Genomic DNA, 21,784 nt, shown 5'->3' with positions numbered 1-21,784 from the left:
GCAGGCTTTTTGTTCACGGCTGGTCCTGGAGGAAATTATGAGACGGCCACCTGAGTTTTATAGGCAAGCAGGGCTGCCTGTCACATCACACATACGGAGGGTGGAGCCGGCAACAGTTTAATGAGACCATCGGTGGCTGTTCCACCTCCTTAATGAAGACAAGATTGATTCCATGTGGCTGCTCTCAAATAGCATTTTGTTTCTGGATCTTTTTTCTTATTATGCATTAGGGTTTTTGGTCTCCTTTCTTTCTCTCCCATCAAATCTCTTTAAAAAACTCCAATTTCTCCCCAAGAATTCTATTGCTTAAATGCCCCCAGTCTTCTTCCTAAGCTGCAATAAAGTCTAACAGCAGTTGCTCACAGTGATGTTCTATTAACTTGGTCTGCCCAGTCCCCACTCTTCGGTCCACATGGTCAAAATGGAGATTTGGAAGCCTCATGGGACAGGGACTCATCTTTTTGCTTATGCTGCAAGTGGAGTTCAGTATTGTAAAATCTCATTTTTCTCCCTATTTCTTCCCTCTCACCCCACATCTGCTTCTGGGCCCAGTTGTCTGGACTGTTTTGTTTGGGAGCTTTTAATATAGTAATATAAGATGCTGCCTTCTGCCAGGTTGGAATTTTGATACATCTAGCTCAGCATTGACCGTTGTGACTGACAACAGTTTTCCAAGATTCTGGGCAGAGACTGTTTCCTAAAACGCCTCTCTGAAAGAAGCAGCCAGCTAATTTTAGGCCCTGGACTTCAAGGTCTTAATATGCCCCCTCTCCTTTAGATAGCCAACTGTTATTATTTTAGCTGTGAAGCTCACAAGTAACATTTCTCCCCGTCCTACACAACTTGTCACCATTCCATTCTGTATAACTGCTTCTACATTCCTGATACACTACAGCAGCAAACAAAACATGTTTGCCAACCCAGATTAAAAAGAAAGAAATACTCTGAGCATGTGCAGTTTTGCATTTCAAATTCACTGGAATTATACAACCACCATGACAACAGGAATAAAATGGAGTTTGCTCCTGCTACCCTGATGCTGAACACATTTTGCTCCTCTTCTCATAATACTAGAACAAAATGGGGTCATCCCATGAAGTTGACTGGTGGGAGATTTAGGATAGATAAAAGGGAAGACTTCTTCACACAGCCAGTAGCCGTTGTTTAACTCGCTATTATGGAATTCACTGCCAGAAGACATAAGGATAGCCACCCGTTTGGATGGTTTTAAAGGGGGATTGGACAATTCATGGAGGAGAAGGCTACCGATGGCTACTAATTCTGACGGCTATATGCTACGTCCAGTATCAGAGGCAGGATGCCTATGGACCCAAGTTGCTGGGGAACATGGGTGGGAGGGTGCTGTTGCGCTCACGTCCTGCTTGTGGGCTTTCCGTGGGCATATGGTTGGCCACTGTGTGAATGGAATGCTAGATGAGATGGACCCTTGGTCTGATCCAGCAAGGCTCTGCTTATGTTCTTATATACTCAGGGAAAAGCACCATTTTGTTGTAAAAAAGGATAATATATTGTAAAAGTAAAAATAATAAAATGAGCATCAATGACCAGGTACATGGCCAGATAACCATGCCCCCCTGCCCCCCGACTATGAAAAAAGAAAAAGGAGAGAGGATGCTGTGGGAACTGGAGTCACCCCAGCAAACCCATGCTTGTGCAGGTGCTGCTGCTGGGCCATAAATGGCTGCGTTTAGCTTAAACTAAGAGCTTTACAGCTGCAAATGGCATCCACTATGCCATTTGCGTCTGGAGATCCCTCAGCCAGTGATACGGCACGTCAGTGGTGGCCATATCACCAACGATATGGAGCCGGTGGCCAGCTCTGCGGAATTGCTGTAGAGCGGAGCCGGCTGAAGAGGATTCCAGGGGCAGGGATGGATCACCTCCCCCCGCGGGCAGATTCTCCCACCCCCGGAACGGCATGTAGGGAATCCGCCCATCCCTAGCCACCAGCCTTCACTGTCTATACCCAAGCTAAGTGGAATTTATGAAGTGAAACTTTTTCCATGCACATGGTGCTGCCTTCGAGTGAGACAGGCCTTTGGTCTCTGCCTTTCCCAGTATTGTTTACTCTGACCAGCATCAGCCTTCCTTGGCCTCAGACAGAGAATTCCTCCCCCCCGACCCCTAAATGGAGATGACCGGGATTGAACCTGGGACCTTCTCCATGTAAAACATGGAAGTGTGGGCCAAGGTGTCCTTTTCTCTCACACACACACTCGGTGTCCCCATTTGCAGGCCATGAATGGGGAAGATTTCAATGATTATCGGGATTTGGGCCCTGTGATTTTCAGGAAGGGACTCGCATGAGCTGGCAGCCACTGTCTTTATTTTCTCCAGAATGTTCTGTTCCGAGCATGGGAGTCTGCTCCTAGGGACAAGAGGTGCAACTGCTCCCCCCCCCAGATACCAGTCACGGGACCATTCTGAGAGCAGCAGCAGAGGTTGCTCATGGTACGCCTGCCCCTTCGATCTCTCCTTTCAGTTTCCAGCCACATGGGCAATGCTAAGCAACAGAAAGCACACACACCGCAAGTGTGTTGTAGCGGTGTGTGCAATGCGCACAGATTACAACCACAAACTGCTGTGCAGCTTTGCCCCCCACCCCTGGAAAAATCCCATGGTTCTGAGTGCCATTTTGAGGGGAAATGGGGGTCACCAAGAAAAATGGCAGAAATCACTGGCCCAGGATGCTCCTTGGAACCGAGCATTTTGGGAGAAAGGAAATGGGGGCTACCAGCTGATCAGAGCTGTGAGGGAGCTGTTAGGAGTCTGGCTCCTGAAAGGTGCACCCAAATATGCAAAGGGGGGAGGTGGTTTCACCCCCTCTTTTTATTTTTAAAAAGAAATTACAAAAACCCGTTAATATTAATTCAAAATCCCTCCCCAATCCCACCTCCAGCTTGGACAGTCTCAGAATTCTTCTTCTCCCCTCCTTTATTTTCTATTTCCATTCCAGGGTAATATAGTAATTCATCCTGTTTCATTCCTTTATTATCTTCTTCTTTTCATGAGTCCCACATATTTCTATAAGCTTCAACCAAAGTTATTCTATTCGAATCTTTTTTCATGAAGTCTATATATTTTCGCAAATCCTTCATGAAGGTGTCTCTTTTCTTTATTCCTCTGTACACTCTTAAATTCTGAGTCAACTTTTCATTTATTGCTATGTCCCAGATTTTCTTTTTCCACAAAGGTATTGTCAGCATCTGGGCTGTCTTCCCATTATTTCCGATTACGTTCACCCCCTCTTTTGCCAACAAACTCACCCAAATTTGAGCCACTCTTCAAAACGTTGGCCCAGTCCAAAAAGTGCGTGCCCTACCGCTCACCTGTGCATTCTTCACAGGTAGCCCCTATACAATGAAACTGGTGTTAGGTGCCCTGAGCTCTCAGGGTAGAGCAGGATCTAAATGCAATGAATAAGTAAATACACACACACAGGGCTGCACCGAATTGACAAGGAGCATTTTTCAGCAATTTCACCCTCCTGGCAATCAGCTGTTTTGTTTCAGGGGGAAATTCTTCTTAGAGGAAGAGAAGTGCTGCCATTTTGTTTTCCCAGAAAGCCCTGTTTTGAGGTGCTTTTGAATTTTAGGAAGTTCAAAATGGCAGTCACCATAAACATGGCTGCCTCCTTTGCTACTCATTGAGGGCCACCATTATAGTGGACAGCAACTGTATATCTACAGACCCGCCCGACTTTTACAGATTGTTACAGATTGTTCCTCCAACAGTTCATTTTATTCAAGAGCTTCAGTAAAGTTAAATACCCCTCCAAAACAAAGGCCACTGTGAACACCAGAATGTACGGTTCCATGGAACCCTATTTTTAAACCTGAACTACTAGGAAAAGTATTTTTACATTTGGATTTCTTTCTTTTTTAAAAAATAAGAACGTCTTGCAACCTGCTCCCTCAAGGTACTTTATTTGAAAGCAGACCCAAAGGTTTAAAATGCCATTTGGGGTAGCAGGGGAGGGGGAATAAAAGATTAACAGAGTAATCCTATGCATGCCTAATCAGACGTTAAGTCCCAATGAATTCAGTAGGACTTACGGCCAAGTAGGGAAGTTTAGATTTTATAAAATCAGTTCCGTCTGCATTTTGTGGATTGTCAGGTACCTTTTGTTCTGTTGTCTGCTCACTGGCAGAATTGTTTTTTTCTTCCCAGTTTCTCAAATTTGTGCAAATTCGAATTTGAGCAATTTTGCACTCAGGAAAATGCGCAACCCCCCAAATGCACAAATCCTCCCAAAATGCACATGTTCATGCTTCAGCCTATGGGGAAATGCACACTTTCAGCCAGTGTTTTTGTGTGTTTTTTTTTACATATTTTTCTACAACTAGATTTGCATAAAATTTCAGCAGGTAAAAAAACTGGTCTGCAAGTCTGTGAAATCCATGCAACGTATGCAAAGCCATTCCACAGCAGAATCAATGGATCGGATTCATAGAAATTCAAACTCGTTTGATTCCTTTGCAAATTTCTCCGATATCCATAAGGCCAAATTAATATATTGCCAAATCAACAAAATGAGGGAAGGGGCCACAAAACCTTTTCTACTCCAATTACTGGGTCAATTTCTCATTTTTTTTTGGTCAAATGTATGTTTCTTCCCAGTTCAATCCCACCCCCCCTGCACACACATATCATGGACAGCATTGTCAAAACAATAGCTCTCAAACAGTTCCATTCAAGATTATCTGGGCTCAATGATAGACTTATAGAAATGACTTTTCTTTCCCTCTGTTCTCTTGCTTCCAGGATTGTAAAAAGTGCTGAGCCCAAGACCTGAACCTCCCCACTCAAGTGGAGATCAGTCAGACAACCCTTTACGCTCACAGTTATAGTAAACACTCTTTTGGAAGAGTCTTCCAGTGTGAGGTATGGAGATCCTCCCCTCCTCTCTGGGAATCATTAATGTTCTTCTATGCCCAACTTCATTTCCCCTTTGGAATGGTTAATTTTCAAGCTTGGTTCTGTCTAGTTAAAAAGAGCATATTTTTGGTTTGTGGAAAGACGTTAATATGTACTCTACTTGGCCCCTCTCAGAAATAATTACATAAAGGACAGCACATGCTATCCCTGTGCAATCACTTTTCTACTTCTGCTTGGCCACATTTATCAACCCAATGTAGACTGTAAGCTCATGTACTCTCATTCACACCAGTAGGTTTAAGAAGGTTTTCGTGAGAATCCCTTTGCTTAACTGGGGTAGATTAAAAAGGCACCCATTTATTTATTATATGCATTTATTTATTAATAAATACACCCAATAGCAAGCATTCTCTGGGTGGATTACAAACAGTCGAAAGAACAAAATGTAATGCCAGTCATTGAAAGAATACACTGCGATACAAAATGGCAAACAGCACAGGAATAGATAAACATAAAGACATATAGGGGCAGGCATAAACATTTAAAATGGTCTCTAAAATGCCTGGGAGAAAAGAAAGGTCTTTGCCTTGTGTGGATCTAGGCATCAGGTGAGCCTCCTTGGGGAGTTCATTCCACAAGTGGGGTGCTACCACTGAGAAGGCCCTCTCTCTTGTAGCCATCCATCTAGCTTCCTTTGGCGGGGGCACCTGGAAGAGGGCCTCCTAAGATGACCTAAGGGTCTGAACAGGTACATGCATGCAGGAGGAAATGCTCCTTTAGATATTCTGCCCCCAAGCTGTTGGAGGCTTTAAAGGTCACCATCAACCCTTTGAATTTGGGTTCTGAAACAGACTGGAAGCCAGTGCTGCTGGTGTAGCACTGGCATCTAAGAATGGGTGGCAATTTCATTTCAGTTGGTTGTGATAAGAATTTACCAACATTTGCTAAGTTGTCCATATTCAGGACAAAAAGAACTTGAAATTAAAAAGAAATTGAATGTGGGAGAAACTGGAACTTACAGGTTCATCTATCCAGGCCACCCAGGCCTTTGAGGGCTTAGGTCTTAAAGGTCTGAGTTGGAATCCCTGTGCATTCTGCGATGTTTGTGGTGCTGAATCAGAGTTGCCACCTCTTTATTCTGTCAGGCTCCTCATCTGTAACAGATTCAAGGCAGGCAGATACTCATGGCTGGGAATAGCTCTACCTGTTGGATTTGGCTGGTGCAAATGGGTGAGAATTTTATTTGAGTTGGTGTCTGATAAGGATTTACAAAAATTCGCAAAACTCATAATCTGAGAGAGGATGAATTTGGGATTTAATAAATTTGAATGCAGGAGAAAGCGAAATAGACAGACTTGCCCATCCTACTGGCCTTGCATGATTGTACCATCCAGTCCCGGTTAGAAGCCCAGCAGCTCTATTTTGAACTAACTGGAGTTTCTGAGACGTCTTCAAATATAGCTCCGAATACAACACATTGCAGTAATCTGACAGGGAGGTTACCAGAGCATAGAGAAGTGTTTCCAGGCTTCTTGTTGTTCAGTCGTTAAGTCTTCGTGACCCCATGGACCATAGCACACCAGGCCTTCCTGTCATCCGCTCTCTCCAGGAGTGTGCTCAAATTCATATTCATTGCATCGGTGATGCTATCTAGCCATCTCATCCTCTGCCGTCCCCTTCTCCTTTTGCCTTCAGTCTTTCCCAGCATCAGGGTCTATTCCAGAGAGTTTTCTCTTCGCATTAAGTGGCCAAAATATTTGAGCTTCAGCTTCAGTATCTGTCCTTCCAATGAGCACTCAGGGTTGATTTCCTTTAGGATTGACTGATCTGACCTCTTTACAGTCCAGGGGACTCATAAGAGTCTTCTCCAGCACCACAGTTCGAAAGCATCAATTCTTCGGCGCTCAGCCTTCCTTATAGTCCAGCTCTCACAGCCATATGTTGCTACTGGGAAAGCCATAGCTTTGATTATACGAACCTTTGTCGGCAAGGTGATGCCTCTGCTTCTTACTATACTGTCTAGGTTTGCCATAGCTTTCCTCCCAAGGAGCAAGCGTCTTTTAATTTCATGGCTACAGTCACTGTCTGCGGTGATCTTGGAGCCCAAGAAAGTAAAATCTGTCACTGCTTCCATTTCTTCCCCTTCTATATGGCAGGAAGTGATGGGGCCAGATGCCATGATCTTAGTTTTTTTTAATGTTGAGTTTCAAACCAGCTTTTGCACTCTCCTCTTTCACCCTCAACAAGAGGCTCTTGAGATCCTCTTCGCTTTCTGCCATTAGGGTGGTATCGTCTGTGTATCTGAGGTTGTTGATAATTCTCCCGGAAATCTTAATTCTGACCTGTGATTCATCCAACCTGGCGTTTCTCATGATGTACTCTGTATATAAGTTAAATAAGCAGGGTGACAATATGCAGCCTTGTCGTACTCCTTTCCCAATTTTGAACCAATCGGTTGTTCCATGTCTGGTTCTTACTGTTGCTTCTTGACCCTCATACAGATGTTTCCAGGCTATCTCTGTCCAAATAAGGTCACAGCTGGTATAACAACCAAAATTTATAAAATGCATGCATAGCCCCCAAGGCCATCTGGGCCTCAAGTGACAATGAGAGACCCAGGAGTAACACTGAGCTGCACATCTGATCTTTCAAGGAGATTGCAGGTAGGGATGCTAGAGAAATTTGAGACAGACTGAAATGAGCTTGGATTTCTAAGAATCGAACCTGTGGAATCCGCTGCGGAGCGACCCCCTCAGCCTGCACAGAGTCCGTGGACTTTCAGATCTTTTTTTTTTTTACTTTCCCAAAATTTATGCAGATTTATACGCAACTTTCTGCTGAGACTGGTAAATATACGTGGGAAAAAGCTGAAGGGAATAGGGGACAACACACTAAATGTTACATACTAAGGTAAATTATGTAAATTGTTGCGAACCCTCTCATGGAATTATTTGTGTATTTTTCCACATAAAAATGTGAATCCATCTGTGAATGGATACTGGAACAAATGACCCCACATAATCCATGAAACACATGCGGGGCAGATTTCACAAAATCCAGACACCCCCCGCCAGAACAGGTTGAACACTGCTCAACTGGGCAAACAGACCACCTGCTAACAGTACCTCCATCTTTTCTGGATTAAGCTTCAGCTTGTTGGCCCTCAACTAGTCCCTTACCCTGCTCAGGCACCTGTTCAGGACATCCATTGCCTCACCTGGGTTAGATGAAGAGGAGAGGTAAAGCTAAGTGTCATTTTCCTACTGATGACACATCAGCCCTCATCACTTCCTAACTGTCCCTCTCCTTTTCCCAGGCTATAATCCTATACTTACTTATCTGAGAGTAAGCCCAATGAAATCAACAGTAGTAACATTTGAGTAGAAGGGATAGGACTGCACTGTAAATTGGTCAGTGGCAGGATTTTTGCAAATCTAGCCATTGATCCTTTACAAGACCTTGAGAACTGCCCCATATGTACAGCAATGGCACGGGAGAGAATTCTTTGTGGACGACGCTGCTGCAGACTTCCAATAGAAAGCTAGCACAGCAGGGTGAAAGGCTTTATCCAGCCCTGTCCCTGATGTACTTATTTTTGATGTGCAGGAAGGTTTTTTCAAAGAACAGTTTTCAAGCTAGGCTTCATTTAGTTAAAAATAGCATTTCCTGGTTTCTGGAAAGACGAGTTAAGTGCAGTAGTGGGGAAGGGGTGGGAGGAAGAGAGAACAATCATAGAATCATAGAATAGTAGGGTTGGAAGGGACCTACAAGGCCATTGAGTCCAACCCCCTGCTCAATGCAGGAATCCAAGTCAGAGCATCCCTGACAGATGGCTGTCCAGCCTCGACTTGAATGCCTCGAGTGTGGGAGAGTCCACCACCTCCCAGGATTTGGAAGCTATGCTTCTATTAATGCAGCCCAAAAGAGCATTTGCCTTTTTTGCAGCCACATCACATTGTTGGTTCATATTCAGCTTGTGATCGACAACAATTCCAAGATCCTTCTCACTTGTACTGTTGTTGAGCCAAGTATCCCCCATCTTGTAACTGTGCCTTTGGTTTCTTTTTCCTAGGTGCAGAACTTGGCATTGATCCCTAGAACAAAAAGATCAGTCTGTAACTGACTGTGAACAATCAACTGAAATTGAAGCAACCTCTTACCATTGGACCACCCTTCCCCAGTACTGCACTTGACTAGACTTGGGCTGGTCTGATGGTAGTGGGCTGCTTGTTCACAGTCACTTCCAGACTGACCTTCTGGAAAGACAAACCATAAATACAATCTCCCATCTGCTTAATATTCTCCCTGCCCGCTCCTTCCCTCCAAACTAGGCAGCTGCTACTGCTTCCAGAATTAATTACATGGTGGCCACACCCAATCAGGGATCACACAGCAAATGTGATGATGTCACAAATGTACACAGGTACCATTAGTCCAAAAAGGAGTCTTGATTAGTCTTCATCTTAGGTAAATACCCTGGGACTAGAACTAAGCTGGAAATGTCTCCTACCTTTTTGCTAATATTTTTGGCAGTGTCGAGAAATGCTCCTCCTTTTCTGCAATTCCCCCCGCAAAAAAACCATGCATTGCAAACTGTTTGCTTACTCATTTACACATCCCCACATGCCTACAATGATGCCCATATAGTTTTGTGACAACTTTCCACTGACTGTGATCCCTGATTGGGTGAGATCATCCATGTAATTCACTCAGGAAGCTGCTGCTGCCCCCAAGGGGGTGGAGAAATGATACCCAAGCAGCAGTGGAATATTTTGAAAAAGGTGAATCTTTTCCCAATCTGTTTTTCATGGACAGGATATGCCACCAAAATCACTAGCTTGTTTCCCAAAAACATGGCTGGAAAATATTAACAACACTTCCATTTGGGGTTCTTCTTCTACCTGGGGAAGTCCTTTTATTTTCTTTGTATCATGACAATGCAGAAGAATGAGCAGTTTTTATTTTTGTATGATCAGGTGGGAAAAGGTTCAGGAAAGAGCTAGAGAATTACCATCAAGACGATCTCATCTTTTCTTGAACCCTGTAAGGTAGGTCAATAGGGAGAGATGCTTTGGGTTGGTTGCTGCCCATATCTAAAGGATTGGGGGAACTTTTCTCAGGAGGCTAAGTCAGTAGGAGTGGAACAGTTACCCTCAAGAAACCCCTGGTTGCAGGGTCTTATGCAATTGTCTATGCTACCCATGTGTAGAACCACCTTGATTGTGTTAATAACAGACATGGGATTCCATTTTTTTTAAACGTGCTATGGAGAGCACTCCAAAGCCACTTCTTAGCATTCTTGTGAAGTGTCTTTATATTCTTTCAATTAACTATGACTTCACCCCAGCATCTCATTAATAAAAGCTAATAGGAAACAGATTCCAGGGTAAGTAGACCTGACAGCAGTTACAAGTTTGGAAGTGTGTTCAGAAAGCAGCTGATTTTATTAAAACTCTCTCTCTCTCTCTCTCTCTCTCTCTCTCTCTCTCTCCCCCCCCCCCATTTGGAAATTGTTCTCCCTGATTTGCTTTTGTTCTAGTCAATGTTCATCTTCATTATTGCCATTAAGTCCCACCCTCTTCCCAGGGCTGAACTGAGCTAGCCAAATGAAAACACTCGCGGCTCAGTTGCCCCGTAATCCGAGCTCTGCAAATTTTTCAGCAAAGTCAGTAGAACGCCTTTACTAAATCAGAACTGGTAGATAAGCCCAGATCTAAGGTCTTGTAAGTGGATCTTGTGAGATGTTCCACCTGTGCTATCCAGCAGCACAGAAAATCACCAAGTGTTCGCCCTTGCCATTTGCCTCAACTTCCCCTCTGATGTTTTTCCTCAACGCTGACAGATTTTATAACTTTGGGACAGGCGCCTGACTTGCCTTGTTGTTGCTTATGCCTGAAGTTCAACATTTTTATTAATGACTTGGATGAGGAGGTGCAGGAAATGCTGATCAAATTTGCAGATGGCAAAAAATTGGGCGGGATAGCTAATACCCTGGAAGACAGAAACAAAATTCAGAGTGATCTTCATAGGCTGGAGCGCTGGGCAGAAAACAACAGGATGAAATTTAATAGGGATAAATGCCAAGTTCTGCACCTAGGAAAAAGAAACCAAATGTACAGTTACAAGATGGGGGAGACTTGGCTCAACCATACTAGAAGTGAGAAGGATCTTGGAATTGTTGTCGATCACAAGCTGAATATGAGCCAACAATGTGATGCGACTGCAAAAAACACAAATGCTCTTTTGGGCTGCATTAATAGAAGCATAACTTCCAAGCCACATGAAGTACTAGTTCCCCTCTACTCAGCACTGGTTAGGCCTCATCTGGAGTACTGCATCTAGTTCTAGGCACCACATTTTAAAAGGATGCAGACAAACTGGAGAGGGTTCAGAGGAGGGCAACAAAGATGATCAGGGGGCTGGAAACAAAGCCCTATGAGGAGAGAGACTGAAAGAACTGGGCATGTTTAGCCTCGAGAAGAGAAGACTGAGGGGAGACAGGATAGCGCTCTTCAAGTACTTGGAAGATTGTCAAAGGAAGGAAGGCCAGGATCTCTTCTCGATCATCCCAGAGTGCAGGACATGGAATAATGGGCTCAAGTGACAGGAAGCCAGATTCTGGCTGAACATCAGGAAAAACGTCCTGACTGTTAGAGCAATAGGACGATGGAACCAATTCCCTAGGGAGGTGGTGGGCTGTCCCACACTGGAGGCATTCAAGATGAGGCTGGACAGCCACCTGTCATGGATGCTTTGACTTAGATTCCTGCATTGAGCAGGAGGCTGGACTCGGTCTTATAGGCCCCTTCCAACCCTACTATTCTATGCATCTATGATTCTAAGTGACAAAGCAACATCAAAAGAAGGGAGGCACCTGTCCCTATGAGCTGACATTATAAAATCATGCTTGAAGTGCATGAAAAATGGGTCCTTTTGAAAAATGTGCACCAAAAAGGTTAAATGAATAGGAGGAATATGTATACATTTCAAAAATGCACCCAATTGATGTACACATTTGGGGGAAAGGCACACAGACATACAAATGAATTTTCATGCGAGGAAAAAAAAACCACCCAAACCTTTCAATCTAATATGGACATGAGTCTGAACAAGCTTTGTGGTGGAATTCCAAGAACCTCAACATGCTTGGGTTTTGTGGTTTTGCACATCTCCAGATCAGTGGTAGGGATGTCAGAGAAATCCACAACAGACCTAAATGAATTCAGATTTTCATGAATCTGATCTGTGGATTCTGCAGTGGATCAGCTTTTCCCCCTGTCAGGTAGATTCCGTGGACTCGCGGACCACTTTTCTAAGTTTCCCGAATTTTGTGCAAAATTTGTCCTAGGAAAACACACATTTTCTTAAACAGCCAAAAATGTGCATTTCCCCTAGGCAAAGATGCACATTTGGGGGGAACTTGTGCATTTTCGCACATGCGAGTTTGTACGAACAGGCATTTGTGCAAATGCAGATCTGTGCAAAATTGAAAACAAAAAAATCCAATTCTGTCAATGGGTGGACGATGGAATGAAAAGCATTTGACAATCTGTGAAACACAGTTGGAGCAGATTTTACACAGTCCGTACATCCCCAGTCAGTGGTACATCATACCTGCTCAGTAGGAGAGAGATGCTTGTGGGTTTTGAAGCCGCCAAAGGTGGGCCACTGCTTCTGTGGTAGTGGGATTCTGGGAGGTGTTAATTGCCCAATGAGTAGGCATAATGAAGAACCATCAAGGATGTGGTTTGGGTGGGTGGGATTTGAATGATCTGAAGCAGGAGTCTTGAAATAAGCAGAAAAGGATGGGTGGTTTTTAATTGTTTTAAAGAACACTTTTGTTTTTACAAGGGATGTTTGCATAACAATGAGATCCGGGCTCTTTCATGGCAAATGCCACAGCTCCCACTAGGCATAAGGAGAATGCTCTAGCTGGGTGGTGAAAAGTGCTATCCATGGTTTCAATAAAGAGCAGCTGTGAAATTGATGAGGGACTGAGAGTTTCACACACATACTGCAAACTCTCTCTCTCTCTCTCTCTCTCTCTCTCTGTGCATCTGGCACCAATGTTAAAAAGCCTGATATTTTTAATTTCTGCATTTGGTGCCCTCTTCCCACATGTGCATCCCCCACTAAACTTCAGGTGCGTGATTCTGAGAAAAACAAAACACTTGTGGGCAGACGAAAATGGCTTGGCCCTCCCTTGTGTCATTAAGGGCACAATCCTATGCATGTTTAGACAGAAAAAGTCCTACAACTCCCAGTGTGGCTGGCTGGGGAATGCTGGGAATGGTAGGATTTTCTTCTGTCTAAATATGCATAGGATTCTGCCCTAACAGCAGCTTGAGATGCAGGGATTAGCAGGTCTGTGTGTGTGTGTGTGTGTGTGTGTGTGTGTGTTTTGATAAGCATGATCACCAACATAGTTGGCTGTGGGGTTATGGGAGATGTAGTCCAACACATCTGGAAGGCGCCAGGTTGGGGAAGGTTGTATTAAAGGCACAAGAGCAGGACCTGGTAAAAAAAACTTGGCAACTCTAACCTCTCATGGTTCCAAATGATTCTGGACATTCTACTGTGTACCATGCTGGTAGGATTGCTTATGTGTAGCGCACTGTGAGTGTCCATGTTGGTGGGCAGGGGGCTGCTGAAGAAATTGCATACTAGCTAAGGGTTAATTATGCAGGGTTTCTGCATGCATAGTAACATTTTTTTTCTTATTTTGTGTTTCATAGAATAGTCACAGAATAGTAGGGTTGGAAGGGGCCTACAAGACCGTTTGACGGTGGTTTTAGCGTCGTCATGGCTTGCTCTGAGCTCTCAGGGCAGGAGGAAGACATTCAAGTAGAAGGTGATTCCTGCTCTTGTTCCTAATTGTGTTGCTTTGTTTTGCAGCTTTTAAAGGTTTTTTTTTTTTACAAGTTCTGTTGGATGCAGCATTTTAAAATAGTTTTGTATTGCAGACCACCTTAAGAGTTTCTGATTAAAGGGAGGCATAGACATATTTTAAAATTTATTATTGCATTTCTATCCCACCTTTTTTCCACTTGAAAGGACCCCAAGGTGGCTTATGCGGTCCTCCTCCTTTCCATTTTATCCTCACAACAACCCTGCGAGGTAGGTTAAGCTGAAAGTCAATGACTGGCCCCAAATCGCCCAGTGTGCATCATACCAGAATGGGGACTAGAACCTGGATCTTCTGAGTCCCAGCCCAGCACTCTAGCCACTACACCACACTGGCTCTCAGCAACAACAGCATAACAATAATAGAAGATCAGCAGATAACCATCAATTCTGAGGCCAAAATCAACTCGCTTGGCCTTCCAGCTGAGCCCACCGGCCAGCTTAGCCCGGAACGGAAGGACTCACCTTGTACTTTGGGCCCTTTTGCTTTTAAATGCCGCTCACACTTGGCCTTGGCTTTTAGCAGCAGGAAGATCTGCTCCTCCTTTGTCAGAACATCATCAGCATCCACCTGCAAGGGGACAGAGCAAGAGGGATCAGCATCACGGGGGCAGATCCGTTGCTGCATGCTTGAAAATGAGGAAGCAGGGGATGGGAGGGGCAACAAAGGACGGTTACTTAACTCTGTATAACTCATAGCACTACATATTGTGTAAGAGAGAGAGAATGAGGAGAGAGAGGAGAGAGAAGACGAGGACAAGGACTAAGACTTCCATCAATCCCGGGCAGCATGGCCAATGGTCAGGGATTCTGGGAGCTGTAGTCCAAAAAGTTCTGGAGGGCAGCAGATAGCCTATCCCTTGCACTATGGTGATATAGAAGCCAACACAGCTAAATTAACCCTAACAGCATATCCATATTCCATATATCTATATCAACTCTCTCTCTCTCTCTCTCTCTCTCTGTCTCTGTCTCTGAAAGATAGATAGGCTAACAGCAGAGTAATTTCAAAATGTATATAGAGCTAACTGTTTTGGCTTCTGCCCTCATCAGCGGGTGTGATGTTTTAGTGGAAATATTTAGCTCTAAATATATTTTGAAATTACTCTGCTGTTGGTCCTTCTTATATGTTTTACCTGAAGACCGACGGCATCCATAATGGTTCCAGAGCCTTGTTGCTGTTGCCGTCGTGCCGCTTTTCACCTATTGCCCCCCCCTATCAGTTGTATTCCAGTTTACCTTGAGTAAGTTGGGGTTACTTTCCCAGCTGGGAGCAGGGAATGGCCAGCCAGCTTCCCTGCTGCCACTGAGTGAGTTCAGTCTGTTTTCCCCTTACCGCCCCTCGGTCAAAGAATGTAGTGTGAAAGTGCAAACTTGGCACTCAGGGGGGAAAAATCTTTGGGTTGTCAAAGGTATGCAGCCCATCCCCAGGTTCCAAATGAAGAAGCTTGAATACGATTAGGGATGGAGAGATGTGGCAGTGGGGCGGGGGGGGGGACTTGTGGCCCTCCAAATGTTTTGGCCTACAAATCCCATCAGCCCCAGCCAGAATAGCTAAAGGTGAGGGATGATGGGAGCTCTAGGCCAAAACATCTGGAGAGCCATAAGTTGTCCACCATTGATATCAGGGATGATGGGGAAAACAGATGGGTAGCATATAAAGAAACAAAACAGTTTACTCTCTGAATCACGTACAGTCTTGGTCATCCATGATGTTCAATAGATGATCAATGTTCATAAAGAATACTTCGGCTATCGGGAGGTATAGAAATGAAATAAATAAAATAAATACCACCCTCACCACCATTTTAAAAACCTGTAGAATCAGGGAGGGGGATGATGGAGGAGGAAGATCATAAGAACATAAGAAGAGCCCTGCTGGATCAGACCAAGGTCCATCTAGTCCAGCATTCTGTTCAGACAGTGGCCAACCAGCTGCCCATGGGAAACCCACAAGCAGGACATGAGTGCAACAGCACTCTCCCACCCATGTTCCCCAGCAAGCGGGGATGGTCGTGTGGGTGGTGTACACTTTGGGGGGCAGAGTTTTTGGCATGTGTAAAATGGCATTCCCAATAGGTATGCAGAGCAGGGTCTGGGGCAATGGGCCCTTGGCATCTTTCAACAACTGGGGGGGAGGTAAAAGGAGAGAACTGACCAAGATTTCCTACCTATTCCTGCTAGATCAGGGGTGCACAACCCGTGGGCTGCTTGTGGCCCCCAAGACATTAACTGACCCTCTTCCACTTAGGGGTGGGTGAACGAGCGATGTCGAAGGTAGCCAGGATCCACCCTCTTGCTCCTCATCCCATTGGCATTTGCGATTGCTGCTTGCTTTGCCTGAATGGGAAAATCAGGCAAGTTGAGCAGCGATCGAATGGGAGATTTGTGCAGATTTCCTCCATAGGCTAAAGCAGGGCTGATTCAGTCTACAGAGGGAATTTGTGCAAATTAGGAAATCTGTGCAAATTGAACTGGGAATCAGGAACGAGATGAACACGAGCAGGTGTTTGGCAATTTGCAAATGGTTTTAGGGGACAGGTGCTTGCACTCATGTTTGGAGCATTGAACAGGGCACTAGGGATGTATGAGCCCCCCAATGTCTGGTTGGGGTGTCCACAGTGGTGCAATTTGGGCCACTTGGGGCCTCGTGGATTCCTTCAGAGCCCCGCTGTGTCTGCTGGAGTTGGCATACCAGGTGCCCAGCTTTCTCAAAAGTCCAATACACTAATGGCGGCTGCCATTAGCCTATGGCAGGAAAAGTAAAGTAGTAAATGGCATATTTTATGCCATTTGCAGCCATAAAGCACTTACTTTTACCTAAATTGCAGCTGTTTGCAGCTGTATTTATGTAAAAGTGCTTTACGGCCACAAATGGCATATAGTTTTCCTGTGTCACGTTGTTAAGAAAGCTGGAGAGTCGCCCCGAGGGAACTCTTCGAGACACAGAGGTGAGTATGGCTGGTCTGCTGAGGACTTTGGAGGTAGAATTCTTTGGAATCTGGCCTCATTTGAGTCCTTGGTGGGCTTCTCCAGCATCCCTACAGGGCACACTTGCGTGTTTTGCGAGCAAAAACAAAATTCTCATACATCCCTACTGCTGCTCTTGACTTCTTCACCCGCCTGGACTCTCCACTTTTTCTCCCCAGAGAGCCTCATGTAGAAAGAATTATCTGTATCAGGAGCACTGGGGTGGGTGTGCGCGCGCGTGCGCGCGCATGTATGTGTCATCTGACCCCTGGCCCACTGTCACATGCAGACCTCAGGGCTGAAAATGCTGTGTGCCCCTGTGCTGGACTGAAGTTTTAGTTGACGAATGGGTGGGCCCTCTGCTAATCAATAGCACTACTCTGGTGAACAACGGTCACTTTATGAGATTGCAAGTTAATTATGCTTCTTTAGACATCTCGAAAAAGCACCTGCATTATGGCATGGGTCATATGCAAATGTATTTCAGTGCTGTTGGCTTAATTAATTAGTTAAAGGGCAGATGAGCAATCAACTCAAAACTGTTTCATTGAATGGCAGTCCTGAATGAATATGTATAAATAATGTTTATTTTGGTTTATTTTGTTTATTCTGGAATGAGCTCCCTAGTGAGGTTCGCCTGGCGCCTACATTGTATTCCTTTCAGCGCCAGGTGAAGACCTTTTTATTTTCCCAGGTATTATAGCATTTTAGCTTTCTAAATTTTTATCTTTGCTGTTTTAAATCTGTATTTTAAACTCCTGCACTGCTGCTAGGTTTTATTGTGGTTGTATTGTTATATTGTGGTTTTAATGTTCTGTATATTTTAAATTGTTTTATTGTGTGTTGCTTGGATTTAATTTTTGTGAACCGCCCAGAGAGCTTCGGCTATTGGGCGGTATAGAAATGAAATGAATGAATGAATGAATAAATAAATAAATAAAAATGTCCCCGAGAGAGGGGCCGTGCCCACATCTCCACCTGGTCACCCCCCACCTCATGCAGAGCGAAGGGGCAGCTTGCGACACGCGGCAAAAAGCAGAAATGGCAAAAAGAGCAGCGAGTTCCCTGTCTCGATGTGACCAGTGTGAAGCCGAAACGGAGTGTGGAGGGGGTGTCTCAGAAATCCTCCCCCCATATCACTGCTGTTTTGGGGTGCACCAGGAGAGGGGAGAGAAATGCTCATGTTCTCTAAAAGCGGCAAACTACTGCTTCAGGGGAGGCTACCGTGATGTGACACCCGACGCATCCCTCCTCTCACAATGCGATGGCTGACAGAAGGGGCGAGAACCACTCGGCTCAAAATGTGGTGTATCTCAAGGGGTGGTTCATCTGCCAGCCTGAGCTCTGCCTGCCCCCCACATCAACTTTTGCACTGATGTTCAACCCCCCCCCCCGAAATTCAGCTCAACCCTTAAAACAACATACAGCAGACACATGGGTGTACTTGTGCAAACACGCCAGACTGCATCTTGGAAGGTATGGAGCAACCCTTCCCAAGGGTGGTAAATGAATGATACAATAATTGTACCTGTCCGGTGCCCTCAAGAGCCAAGAGGGGCAGCCATGGAATGATCCCTTTTTCTCCTTACAACAACCCTGTGAGGTATGCTAGGTCACTGAGGGAGCTAAGCAGAGATTCAACCGCTGAGTCCCCCTTGTCATAGCCCAGCCTCTCCCCCTCCATATGGGTTGGACTACATCTCCCATCATTGCAGCCAGCATGGGCACACTGGCTGGGGATGATGGAAGTTGGAGCTCAACCCATTCGGAGGGCACTTTGTTGGGAAAGGCTGTCCTAGCCCAACACTCTACCTTCTAGCCCACACTGTCTCCCGATTTACATGTGCAGCAGAATGGGAAATTAATTTAAAGACACAGGCATGTATACTCCCGCACATATACAATCCACTGGCAGGTTGCTTCTCAGATCTGCATCCCTTGGAGCTATTTGAAGAATCCCATTAAGCAATACCCTTCTGTAGATTTTTGAATGCTGGCAGCGGACCTTTTAATAGCCACACCGATAAATATAACCCAAGACAACAGCTGAACCTGGTGGCGTACCTCTCTTCCCCACCGCCTCAAAAATACCAGTGGGGTTAAAAATATGAAGGCTCCCTGTCCCTTTAAATCAGCCTGTCTGCTGCCAGAAATTCTGTCTTCCATATGGCCTTTCCCCTCCATCAACAACATCCCAGCTAAATCCCAAAACAAACATTGACACTCGGCTGATGGAGGAAGATGTAACCTTGCCAGGTTCTCTCCTTCTGAGTTCTGGAGAAGGGGATGCTACATTCTCGGTACATGCTGGTAGGGATGCACGAGGATTTAATTTGGTCCACAGAAAGCACACTGAGCTGATCTGGGCTTCTTGGACTGATGCGCTGATGGGAACACAGTTATCCATTGAATTCCGCAGTGTAAATTTTGTGACGGAATTCTCGGCTCAAAAAACATGCCACGATGCATGTAAAAATGGGTATTTTAGGCTAAAATACATTTAGAAATGGGAGCTTGGAGAGAATATAGTTCAGAAATGTGTATTTTGTGAGAAAATGACTTTAAATGTGCATTTAAATGCACATTTAAATGCTCATTTAAATATGAATTTTCATCTCGATTAAAAAAGAAATGCAGATTAATGCCAAAACAGGAAAGAAGAGACTTACAAATGAACAGATACAAAAGCGACACAGACCAGGAGTAGATAGATCCCTCCCCCCCTACACGCTGGAGATCGTACTTCCACAACATACCTATGCAGCCAAAAAGGGAAAAATTCTTACTGCTTGTGTGCCAAAGTGGCCTGTGGGTGGGCAGACCCAGGGTGGGTGGGCAGCTCAGCCTTTACCCAAGCACCACGTTGCTCAATCAGATGGAAGAGCTGAGCCTGTAATGTTGGCAGATTAATGCAACCGTCTGTGCCAGTTGTTAAAAACTCCACAAGGCAGAGCCCAGAAAGAAAAGACCAGGTGGAGGATGGAAGACAGAAACATACTTGGTTACATAATGTCAGCCAGGTTCCCCCCACCCTGTCCTTGCTCCAAGAAGTGGGTCACGCTCCGGTTACATCTGCCCCCAACCTGCTGTGGGTCTCCCGCTGCTACAAAGGTAATTAATTGGACACCTAACACATGTGGATACAGGCTGTATGGAGGCCATGGTTTCATAATGGGACGTTTTGCCAATGATAGTTCAAGAATTTCCATGCGACTCACTTCTAGGCTCCATTGCAATCAAGATGGTTTCAATGAGCAGCAGCAATAAAACTAATTCTCAGCAACATTGAGCCCTGTTTCACTTTGGGGATTCTCTTCTCCAGGGTTTCATCACAGCCATGGCTGGCAAGTATCTGCAGAGCACGCTCAACGGTTCCCACGTGTTTACAGGATTCCCGACCTTGAGCCGTAGATTTTGACGGCAAATCTGCCCACCGGCTTGGACTTTCACGGCTTCTGGCTGCGGGTCAGTTTGCCTACTCACTTTGACTACAGTCCCCGGATAAGCTTTTTAGACTCCCACCATGCTTACTCATGGCTGTGCTGCAACATGGGCTTTGAAGTGCAAAGGCTGCTGAAAAAATCCTGTGCACAACATGCAAGAATGAAGATGGTTTGGAGCAGCAGAATAAAATTTTAAAGAAACTGCCACACTAAACTGACTGCTCCCCCTCCCCAAGTTCATGATGCAAGAAATTTCACCACACACTCCCTGAAAAAGCAAATTCACATAACACATACTCCCCAGGGAGTGATCACTGTTTGTTTCTTTTTCACACTTCTGGGTAAATGCTGGTGATTCTTCCTCCTTCCATTGTTCGCAGCTTCAAATTGTGATCTCTCCCTCTCTCTCTCCCTCTCCCTCTCTCTGTCTCCCCCCACCCCCCTAATGCACATTAGCTGAGCCTTTTCTTTGAAAATTGCCAGGAACAATGCTTTCTCAGCTCCTGTCCCCAAAGCCTCTTCTCTACCTGAGATTCCTTGCTGACATCTTTATTATCTGAACTCATGGAGAGGAGGTCCTGATGAAGATCCACCAGAACTTTGATAACTTCCACCTAGGGATGCTGGAGAAATTTGAGGTTGATTAAAATGAGCTCAGATTTCTAAGACTCCGACCTGCGGAATCCGCTGCAGAGCGACCCCCTCAGGCCCTGCGGAGTCTGCGGACTTTCAGATTATTTTTTTACTTTCCCAAAATTTACGCATACAAATCTGTAGAAAAATACATACGTTGCTGTTGAGGAAACGTAGAATGGAATAGGGGACAATACACTAAATGTTACATGCTGGGGTAAATTATGTAAATACTTACGTAATGATTCCTGTATTTTTCCGCACGACGAAAAAAAAATTGCATCTGTCTGTGGGTGGATGATGGAACGAAAGGCACCTAACAATCGGCAAAACACAGACGGAGCAGATTTTACACAGTCTGTACATCCCTACTTCCACCCCACTATCAACCTGCACCTAGAACTGTCCATGCAACAGGTTCACTTTCTGGATACGACAGTGCAACAATGTGATGGACATGTAAGTACCTTTTGGAGAGAAGTATCTCATAGAATCATAGAATAGTAGGGTTGGAAGGGGCCTACAAGACCATTGAGTCCATCCCCCTGATCAATGCAGGAATCCAAGTCAGAGCATCCCCGACAGATGGCTGTCCAGCCTCATCTTGAATGCTTCCAGTGTGGGAGAGCCCACCGCCTCCCCAGGTAAACGGTTCCATTGTTGTATTGCTCTGACAGTCAGGACTTTTTTCCTGATGTTCAGCCGGAATCTGGCCTCCTGTCACTTGAGCCCATTATTCCATGTCCTGCACTCTGGGATGATCGAGAAGAGATCCTGGCCTTCCTCTCTGTGACAACCTTTCAAGGACTTGAAGAGCGCTATCCTACCTCCCCTCAGTCTTCTCTTCGCAAAGCTAAACATGCCCAGTCCTTTCAGCCTCTCTTCATAGGGCTTTGTTTCCAGTCCCCTGATCTTGGAAACCTACAGACTGCTAC

The 21,784-nt window shown here is 45.1% G+C and overlaps 1 protein-coding gene across 1 annotated transcript in view; it reads right to left on the bottom strand.

Moving 5' to 3' along the window:
* Positions 1-21,784, bottom strand: part of PTH1R (parathyroid hormone 1 receptor) — a 193,167-nt gene that overhangs the window by 70,147 nt on the left and 101,236 nt on the right. The window contains exon 2 of the mRNA XM_084859490.1: positions 14,269-14,374. Coding sequence (XP_084715616.1) covers positions 14,269-14,374 — 106 coding nt within the window. The remainder of the gene's footprint in view (positions 1-14,268; positions 14,375-21,784) is intronic.

The sequence above is a fragment of the Heloderma suspectum genome, chromosome 5 (genome assembly GCF_057233095.1).
Source record: "Heloderma suspectum isolate Gila_16-S chromosome 5, 16-S_ref, whole genome shotgun sequence".
In the NCBI taxonomy this organism is placed as follows: Eukaryota; Metazoa; Chordata; class Lepidosauria; order Squamata; family Helodermatidae; genus Heloderma; species Heloderma suspectum.
This window is presented reverse-complemented; position numbering and strand designations above follow the sequence as displayed.